Here is a 10,486-nt window from a genome sequence, read left to right as displayed (position 1 = left end):
CCAGTGCCTCCTGCCCACAGACCTTTCCACAGAGGGGGCCAGGAGCAGAGCCCCGGGTTGGGGGCTAGGCAGCAGGGATCCCAGAATCTGTGGGGCCAGGCTGGCCAGCGACCCCAACCCTCCCGTGCTGGGCGGCCAGGCAGCTGGGAACCTGGACTCTGAAAGGCCAGGCAGCAGCTCTGGACCTCCACCACACGGGGCTGGCCGGCGACCCCCACCCCGCTGCACTGGGCTACCATGCAACTGGGAACCTGGACCCTGTGCAACCCGGCGGCCTTTCGCACACAATTGGGCCACAGCTGTGTAGTAGTTGGTCCGTGAGTGGAGAATGGCTGGTCTAATGTCTACTTCATTTGACTCCTCTTGGCTTTCTTAATGAAACCATTTCCTCTGGTTGTGTTTCTCTCCAGGCACACGAAATATGTGGATAATCGAATTACATGATTGTGCATTGACTAAATTTCCTTTGAAAGAATTCATATTGGCATTCCAGATGTGGGTCTTAAACTTTACAGGGAATTTGTTTCTTTGAGTAGAAAAAAACCTGTGGTCCTTCTAAATGAGGGGAAAGGGTCTAGTCATTTTTGACTGGGCTTCGGGTAAGGGCAGCCTCTGTACTTAACATCCTGTGGAAGCCGCAGGCCATCACTGTCTCTTGGAAAAAACACTCATGAGTCAGGAAAATAAACTGTAACCAATGAACCTTGATTCAACTTTGCTCTTAAATTCAGTGAGAACATTTATTAACTGAATATCAGCCTAGTGGGGCTTTTAAAAACAGACCTCAGGAGATGATTTCAGTGGAAACTAGGTCATAGGCCAGAGTAGGGAACATGATAGCTTTCTCCCCTCATCTTCCAGTCTCATTCTCTCTTCTGTTCCCTCACGGACCCTCACACAGACCATTTAAAAGTTTGGAAAAGGAAGAAGCGTTCAAGCAAAGACCAACCCTACCCCAGACTAAGGTGGCTGTTCCTACAGCAGAGGCAAAACTCCCCTTGAGCTCGGCGCTGCCAGCTCAGCCTCAGACCCGCCTCAGTCAAGCCGGAAGGCTCCCGCGGGCGGGCAGGGAGGGAGAGAGGAAGGAGGGCGGCAAACGCCGCTTTGCCCCAGCCCCCGAGGCCCGCCAAAGTGAGGGCTGGCTCAGCGCCGCGGGAGAGGGCCCATCTCTGTCTCGCCTTCGCCCAGCGCCTAGCCCCATGGGCCGCTGCGGGCTGCCGCAACTAGCGAGCGCGCCTAAAGCCCCGGGGCCGGGCCAGCCCCGCAGCGTGCGCACCCCTCGCCCGGGCCAGGGAGGCGGCGGCCGGCCGGCGCCGCGCGTGTGACCACGTACCCAAGGGACAGCAGCAGCCGCCCTGGCCTGCAGCACCCCCGCGCTGCCTACGGCGGGAGAGCGCCCCGGCCAGCAGCAAGCCCGGCAGCGGCGCAGCGTGGCCGATCGGCCGGCCGGCGGGCGGGGAAAGTGGGAGGGGGCGGGCACCGGGTGCGCTCCCTTCCCTGGCGGCGGAGCAGCAGCGCTGCAGGCAGCGGGCCGGGGAGCGCCATTGCTGCCTGTCCGAGCGCCCCCCTCTGCGCCTTCCTGCTCCTCCTCGCTGCGGCGCGGAACTTGCCCGGAGCAGGGCGCGAAGTTGCCTGGCGGGAGGCGGCTGCCGGGATGTTGGGGGTCGCGGCGGGAATGACCAACAGGTAAGAGCCCGGTCAGCAGCGCCAGCCCACCCGGCCCCATTCATCCCTTCCGGGCCGGGCTGCGCCGGGGGCTCTGCGGCTCCCGCTCCTCGCAGGGCGGCGCTCGCTCCCCGGCCTCCCTTGTCCTCCCGGGGCTTGCGTGAGCGGTCAGGGCGCTGAGCGGGAGCCAGCCCCCCAACTTCCCCGCAGCCTCCCTGCGTGCGGCAGCGGGGCAGAGACCCCGGATCCCCGGGAGGTGCTGCAGTGGTACCCCAAGTCCTGGGGATGCGCTCCGCCGCCGGCAGCGGCCAGGCTGGGGTGCGCGCGCGTGCACGGGGGAGCGCAGCGATCCCGCAGCTGGGTCTGGCCGGCGGGGGCCACGCACCGCGGGCGGAGCGGAGCAGGGAAGGCAGTAGCTGGGTCTGGGCGGACTGCAGAGACCTGGGTTATTAGGCAGACCAGTGGGGTGACCACCTTGGTGGCTGCTTCTGGGGGCTTGTTAGTCAAGTGGGAGCGACAAAGCGCCGGCGGTTGAACACCGGGCGCTGCTTCTGCACCCCTGTAAAGCTGGGCCCGGGTTGGAAGGTTTTTAGGCGGGGGTGGGGTGTGACTCAGATTCCCAGATGCAGCGTGGGACCGGCTCGCGGTGTTCCCCCTGCTGCAGGGTGTGATCTGCGCCTTGCAAAGCCTGTGGGCTCTTACAGCCAGACCCAGGCAGGGGTTAGTTTTTGTGTCAGTAGCCCCGCCCAGGCTCCCGCTCGGAGGTAACAGAACCTGCATTCTCCTTCATGCTTTCACAGTGACCCTGCGCTCAGCAGGGGCTAGCAGAAATTTCCTTCCAGCTTGTACTTGTAGAGTTTTCTAGGAATGATTGTGTTGGGGCAGTGAGTGTGGGTGGTATCCAGCCCCCGTCCCCCCGCCCATCGTACACCAAGGACTTGTCTCCATTGCAACTCCTATGTCTGCTCCAGAAATGCTTCACCAGCCCAGAAATACTGGCATATTATACTGGTAAAGCATCCTGGATGCAGAAATATCAGCAAAGCTGTGTTTTGTACCCATATACTAAACTAAAGCCATGCCCGCACAAGTGGCAAAAGCACTGCGCCTGCACTAGGGACTTGGGCCAGCCCAGCTATGTTGGTCAGGGATTTGCACTTCCCTGGTGGACGTAGCTGTGCCAGCAGAAGTCCATAGGGTGCACATAACCTTACTCTGTTTGAGTTAGCCTACCTCAAATGAGAGCAGCTATCCTGCGGAGCAGCGTTGAAGCTGCACAGGGCAACTGGGTTAGCAGCTGATGAGTTATGCTAACTCGAGTTTCTAGCCTGTAGCTGCATCCCCGCTGCATTACTAGCTCAATCGTTGGCAGCATCAATGCTCCTGACAGGCTGGTCATCTCAAGTTTAAAGGACAACTGAACTCAAGCTATACATTTTTGTGCGTAGACACAAGCTTAGTTAGGGGTAACACTCAAATTGCACCTTGAGTTAACACTGCAGTGAAACAAGCCCTTCCTTGTGGAAGAAGCAGAGGGTTTGGCCCCTGAGATCCAGAGGTCCTGTGTATCAGTACTGGCTCCCAGCCTAACACTCTTGAACAGCATGACTTCTGCAAAATTCATCTTGCCATGGACTCTCCTAGAGCAGCTGCTCCTGGAAACCACCATCAGGCTAGTTTAGATTAATGGTGGTGGGGAAATTTAGACTGCATGGGAATATTGGATGGTTGGGAGGGAGGGGAAAGGTGAGTAAATGCACTAAGGTGGCTTTTCCCCAAGCCCAGTCTCCTCCAACTCCCTAATGACCAAATCTAGCATGACGCCTCCATCTGGCTTGAAAGGACAAATGCAAAAATGAGGAGGTTAGTTAAACAGAAATTAAAAGGTACAGTGACTAGAGTGAAATCCGTGCAAGCTGCATGGACGCTTTTCAAAGACACCATAATAGAGGCTCAACTTAAATATATACCCCAAATTAAAAAACACAGTAAAAGAACTAAAAAAGAGCCACCGTGACTTAACAACCATGTAAAAGAAGCAGTGAGAGATAAAAAGGCATCTTTTAAAAAGTGGAAGTCAAATCCTAGTGAGGTAAGTAGAAAGGAGCATAAACACTGCAAAATTAGATGTAAAAATGTAATAAGAAAAGCCAGAAAAGAGTTTGAAGAACAGCTAGTGAAAAACTCAAAAGGTAATAACAAAATGTTTTTTAAATACATCAGAAGCAGGAAACCTGCTAAACAACTAGTGGGGCCCCTGGACAATCGAGATACAAAAGGAGCACTTAAAGACGATCAAGTCATTGCAGAGAAACTAAAAGAATTCTTTGCTTGTCTTCATGGCTGAGGATGTTCGGGAGATTCCCAAACTTGAGCCATCCTTTTGTAGGTGACAGATCTGAGGAATTGTCACAGATTGAAGTGTCACTAGAGGAGGTTTTGGAATTAATTGAGAAACTTAACAGTAACTAGTCACTGGGATCAGATGGCGTTCACTCAAGAGTTCTGAAACAACTCAAATGTGAAATTGCAGAACTATTAACTATGGTTTGTAACCTGTCCTTTAAATCAGCTTCTGTACCCAATGACTGGAAGATAGCTAATGCAACGCCAATATTTAAAAAGGGCTCCAGAGGTAATCCTGGCAATTAAAGACTGGTAAGTCTAACGTCAGTACCAGACAAATTAGTTGAAACAATAGTAAAGAATAAAATTGTCAGACACCTAGACGAACATAAATTGTTGCGCAAAAGTCAACATGGTTTATATAAAGAGAGATCATGTTTTACTAATCTATTAGAGTTCTTTGGGGGGATCAACAAATGTGGACAAGGGGGATCCAATGGACATAGTGTACTTAGATTTCCAGAAAGCCTTTGACAAGGTCCCTCACCAAAGGCTCTTACGTAAATTGTCATGGGATAAGAGGGAAGATCCTTTCGTGGTTTGAGAACTGATTAAAAGACAGGGAACCAAGGGTAGGAATAAATGGTAAATTTTCAGAATGGAGAGAGGTAACTAGTGGTGTTCCCCAAGGGTCAGTCCTAGGACCAGTCCTATTCAACTTACTCATAAATGATCTGGAGAACGGGGTAAACAGTGAGGTGGCAAAGTTTGCAGATGATACTAAACTGCTCAAGATAGTTAAGACCAAAGCAGACTGAAGAACTTCAAAAAGATCTCACAAAACTAAGTGATTGGGCAACAAAATGGCAAATGAAATTTAATGTGGATTTAAAGTAATGCACATTGGAAAAAATAACCCCAACTGTACATACGATATGATGGGAGCTAATTTAGCTACAACTAATGAGGAGAAAGATCTTGGAGTCATCTTGGATAGTTCTCTGAAGACGTCCACGCAGTGTGCAGCGGCAGTCAAAAAAGCAAACGAGATGTTAGGAATCATTAAAAAGGGGATAGAGAATAAGACTGAGAATATCTTATTGACCTTCTATAAATCCATGGTACGCCCACATCTTGAATACTGCGTACAGATGTGGTCCCCTCATCACAGAAAAGATATACTGTCATTAGAAAAGGTACAGAAAAGGGTAACTAAAATGATTCAGGGTTTGGAATGGGTCCCATATGAGGAGAGATTAAAGAGGCTAGGACCTTTCAGCTTGGAAAAGAGGAGACTAAGGGGGGATATGATAGAGGTCTATAAAATCATGAGTGGTGTGGAGAAAGTGAATAAGGAAAAATTTACTGGTTCCCATAATATAAAAACTAGGGGCCAGCAAATGAAATTAGTGGGCAGCAGGTTTAAAACAAATAAAAGGAAGGTCTTCACACAGCTCACAGTCAACCTGTGGAACTCCTTGCCTGAGGAGGTTGTGAAGGCTAGGACTATAACAGGGTTTAAAAGAGAACCTCAATGAATTTATCCAGTTAAGTCCATTAATGGCTATTAGCCAGGATGGGTAAGGAATGGTGTCTCTAGCCTCTGTTTGTCAGAGGGTGGAGCTGGATGGCAGGAGAGAGATCACTTGATCATTACCTGTTAGGTTCACTCCCTCTGGGGCACCTGGCGTTGGCCACTATCGGTAGACAGGATACTGGACTGGATGGACCTTTGGTCTGACCCAGAATGGCCATTCTTATGTTTTTATGACAGAATGAAGGCAAGAAGGTAGCATTTGGTGCTTTTGCACTCCCTGACCCAGATGCACAAGGTTCTTGTCCACTCTGCTCATCTGGAGGAAGGGATAATAAGGCTATATGTTTCATTTTATTTATTATTAAAGCTCTTCATACAGGGATTTTGGTTTTGGTGGTTATTTTTTAAGGCACTGTATTTTTCCTTAAGTTCTTTCATGTATTTAAATGCTAACCCAGTCTAAACAGCTGATGTAAGCAGAATAATATTTTATGTAAACATTTTGAGTGATTCAAAAGCAGGTGGATAAAAATCAATGATTTTTTGTAAAAAAAAAATAAAAATAATAAAATAAAAAAAATTGGATTTCGTAATTTTAAATCAGATTTTTTTGATAAAATGCTTTTTGAGGAAAAAACCTATCTAAAGATAGTTTTAATTAAGATACATTATAGCTCAAAGATATCTCATCATGCAATAGGGATTATAAATTCTAATTCTTCTTCGAGTGCTTGTTCATGTCCATTCCACATTAGGTGTGCGCGCTTCGTGTGCACGAGCATCGGAAACTTTTTCCCTCAGCGGCTCCAGTCGGGCCAGCAGAGCCCCCTGAGTGGCACCACTGCGCCGTGTATATATATCCCTGCTGCCCGACCCCCTCCAGTTCCTTCTTACCATTAGTGACGGCTTTGGAACAACCTCTCTCTCTTGTATGAGAGCAGTCCCTTAGCCTTTCTCTTATACATAGCTGTTATCAGTTAGTTAGCATACCTTTGTTGTGGACACTTAAGTGATTAGGTGCTTGGAGGCAAGCTACTCCGTGCAGCGGTCCCCACACTGATGCCCGACGGCACCAGAAGCTACAGTATCCAGGGCTCCAGCATCCCCCCAGTGTAAACTGGAGAGATCAGCAGGAGAAGGGGAGCAGGAGGACCAGCCAGAGGAGGCCAAGCAGCTGCTAACCTCCTCGTCGTCCCCGGATGAGGTGATGGCGGGAACAGCGGTGTCCAGCCCTCCACCCATAGACCACAGATCTCACCAGGAGCTACTGTGTAGGGTCGCCCAGAACTTGGGGTAGCAGGCTGAGGAGATGGTTGAGCAGGAGGACCCCATGGTGGACATTTTGAGCCCCAAAGGTCCATCTAGAATAGTGCTCCCACTCATTAAGACCATCCAATTGAATTATAAGACTACATGGCAGACCCCGGTCTCCAGCACTCCAACAGCCAAGGGTGTGAAGCACAAGTACTTTGCCCCGTCAAAGGGCTACGAATTCTTGTTTTGCCACCCAAGTCCATGCTCTCTGGTGGTCCTGGCGGTGAACGAAAGGGAGCGCCATGGACAACAGGCCCTGGCACCTAAGGGCAAGGAGGCAAAACGCCTGGACCTTTTTGGCAGAAAGGTGTACTTGTCAGGGGTTTGCTCAGTTGAGGATTGCGAACCAACAGGCCGTTCTCAACAGGCATAATTTTAACTCCTGGGCAGCAGTGGGGAAGTTTAAGGACAACCTCCCGCAAGGTTCCCAACAGGAGTTTACATCCCTGGTGGACGAGGGCAAGACCTCTCTCCAGGCCTCCCTGGATTCAGCAGACGCGACGGCCAGAACAATCGCTTCGGGGGTGGTCATGAGGCACTCGGCGTGGCTGCAGGAGTCAGGCCTGCCGCCTGAGGTCCAGAGTACACTTCAGGACCTCCCCTTTGAAGGGTCTGGGCTCTTGTCGGACCAGACAGATGGGAGGCTGCATAGCCTCAAGGACTCGAGGGTTACATTTAAGTCGCTGGGTATGCACACCCCAGTGACACAGAGGAAGCCCTTTAAGCTGCAGCCTCCCCCTCAGCGCCAGTACCAGCCTCATCATAGGCATGAGCCGTACCATAGGCGAGGCAGGGATAACAGGCGACGGCACAATAATAACAACAACAATAATGCGCCGGTCCAGAACCAGGGTCAGCACAAATCCCAGCCAGGCACTAAGCCAGGCTTTTGAAGGTGCGCTCGAGGACAGCGTACCAGATCAGTCACCGGATCCATCCCCTTGTTTCCTGAACTGCCTGGCCCGTTTCTCCCGTGCGTGGCCCAGCATTACGTTGGACCGTTGGGTCTTATGCAGCGTATGGAACGGGTACTCACTGCAATTCTCTTCCCTCCCACCCCCCTTCTCCGTCCCTCTTCAGGGACCCCTCTCACGAGCATCATCTCCGAGAGAAGGAGGTTCGCTCGCTGCTGGAGGCGGGGAGGGGGGAGGGGGAGAGGGGTGTAGAGGGCGCATGGCCTAAGGGGGAAAGGTTTCTACTCCCGGTACTTCCTCATTCCCAAGGCCAGAAAGGGGCCTTCGTCCCATTTTAGACTCGCGAGGGCTCAACAAGTTCCTGGTCAAGGCCCTGTTCCGCATGGTCTCTCTGGGTAGCATCATCCCTTACCTGGATCCGGGGGATTGGTATGCTGCCCTCGACATGAAGGACGCGTACTTTCATATCGCCATCCACCCAGCTCATCGGCGGTTCCTAAGCTTCACCGTGGGCCAAGAATGTTACTAGTTTGCAGTTCTCCCGTTCAGTCTAGCTGCGGCCCCATGGGCATTCACGAAATGCGTGGCGGCCTTCTTACGGAGGCAGAGGGTCTGGGTTTACCCATACCTCGACAACTGGCTCTTGGCGGGTCGATCCGAAGCGGAAGTGCGGGGACATGTGGAGGTGGCCCTGAGAGTGTTCCGCGAGCTGGGGCTCCTGGTTAGTGTCCCCAAGTCCACTCTCGTGCCCATGCAGAGAGTGGAATTCATAGGGGCGGTCCTGGACGCGGTGCAGTCCAGGGCAAGCCTTCCAGTATCCTGCTGCCGAGCTATCCAGCAAGTGGTGGCCTCCCTGCGCCAGTTTCCAACGATAACGGCCAGGTGCTGCCTGCGGCTGCTGGGCCACATGGTAGCATGCACGCATGTGGTCAGGCATGCCAGACTGAGACTCAGAACTCTGCAGGCCGTGGCTTGCTCGGGTGTACCGCCCAGGTAAGGACCCCCTGGACTTGGTAGTGACAGCCCCAAGGGACGTGCTGGACTCCCTGCTGTGGTGGCAGCCCCAGGCTGTAGTTTGCAAAGGCATCCCCTTTGCCGCCCCACAGCTGGACCTGACGCTGGTGATGGATGCGTCAGACCACGGGTGGGGGGGCTCACCTAGGGGACCTCAGGAATCAGGGCTTGTGGTCCGGACCAGAGTGGTTGCTCCATATCAATGTGAAGGAGCTCAGGGCAGTTAGTCTAGCCTGCCAGACCTTTCACACCACTCTGAGTGGTCACAGCATGACAGTTCTGACAGACAACACTGTTGCCATGTTTTATATAAACAAGCAGGGTGGGGCCTGTTCCTTGCCGCTCTGTCACGAGGCTCTCCTCCTCTGGGGCTTTTGTGTAGCCCATGCCATTCTCTTTGAGGTGTCATATCTTCCGGGGTTGCAAAACGAGCTGGCGGACTACCTCAGCAGGTCGTATCGCATGTACGAGTGGATGCTCAGAGCGGACGTTGTGCTTTCCCTCTTCCGCAGGTGGGGGTTTCCCCGGGTAGACCTGTTTGCCACCAGGGACAACGTCCAGTGCCTGCAGTTCTGCTCGTTCCAGGGCCACCGCCCGGGCTCAGTCGCGGACGCGTTTGCGATCCCTTGGGGGGGGGGTTTGATGTATATGTTTCCCCTGCTCCCCTTGGTACTCAGGTACGCAGGGACAGGGCGGCGATGGTCCTCATTGCCCCGGCGTGGCCCCGCCAGTACTGGTGCACAACACTTGTAGAGCTGTCAGTGGAGGCCCTGGTAGTCCTGCTCCTACACTGGGACCACATCATGCAGGACGGTGGCTGGCTTCTCCACCCCGACCTGCAGTCACTACACCTGACAGCGTGGAAGCTCTGTGGCTAAACGCCTTGGAGAGCCAGTGTTCCCTTCCTGTGCAGCAGATTCTGCTTGGCAGTAGGAAACCTTCTACTAGGGCTACCTCTATGGCCAAGTGGAAAAGGTTCTCCTGTTGGTGTGAGCCCCGGTGCAAGCCATTCTCGAGTACCTCCTGCACCTCAAACAGCAGGGGCTGGCCCCGTCCTCACTTAGAGTATACCTGGCGGCCATCTCCGCCTTCCATCCAGGGTTTTCAGGGGGTTTGGTGTTTTCCCACCCAGTGGTGGGACAGTTCCTTAAAGGATTGGAGAGGATGTTTCCGTACTCACGCCCCCCAGTCCCTCCTCTCTAAACTCATGGGACCCCCGTTTGAGCCCCTCGCTACCTGCTCCCTCCTCCACCCTTCCTGGAAGGTGGCATTTCTGGTGGCCATTACCTCGGCCAGAAGGGTGTCCGAGCTGAGGGCTCTCACCTCTGAGCCACTGTATACGGTGTTTCACAAGGATAAGGTGCAGCTCCGACTGCACCCCAAGTTCCTCCCTAAGGTGGTCTCGCAATTCCATTTGGGGCAGGACATTTGTGTGCCGGTATTTTTTCCAAAACCCCATTCGGACCCGAGTCACCGCAGCCTACACACCCTGGATGTCCGTTGAGCGCTGGTGTTCTATTTGGAGCGCACCAAACCCTTTCGTAAATCCGCGCAGCTGTTCGTGGCCGTAGCTGAGAGGATGAAAGGCCTCCCAGTGTCGGCGCAGCGGATCTCGTCTTGGATTACAAGCTGCATCCGGACGTGCTATGACCTCTCAGTTGTTCCGGCCCCAGCGGTCACGGCCCACTTGACCAGG

The 10,486-nt window shown here is 53.0% G+C and overlaps 1 protein-coding gene across 4 annotated transcripts in view; it reads left to right on the top strand.

The window, feature by feature from the left end:
- The first annotated feature begins 1,510 nt into the window (after positions 1-1,510).
- Positions 1,511-10,486, top strand: part of LIMS1 (LIM zinc finger domain containing 1) — a 139,075-nt gene continuing 130,099 nt past the window's right edge. For 3 of the 4 annotated variants that reach the window (XM_077814165.1, XM_077814174.1, XM_077814183.1), the window contains exon 1: positions 1,525-1,686. Coding sequence is in view for 1 of the 4 variants with exons in the window: in XM_077814155.1 (XP_077670281.1) it covers positions 1,655-1,686 (32 nt within the window). In the remaining 3 variants the exon portion in view is untranslated. Of the gene's footprint in view, positions 1,687-10,486 lie in introns of all 4 variants that reach the window. The other variant, XM_077814155.1, reaches the window with a different exon arrangement.

The sequence above is a fragment of the Eretmochelys imbricata genome, chromosome 1, assembly GCF_965152235.1.
Source record: "Eretmochelys imbricata isolate rEreImb1 chromosome 1, rEreImb1.hap1, whole genome shotgun sequence".
NCBI classification, from domain to species: domain Eukaryota; kingdom Metazoa; phylum Chordata; order Testudines; family Cheloniidae; genus Eretmochelys; species Eretmochelys imbricata.
This window is presented reverse-complemented; position numbering and strand designations above follow the sequence as displayed.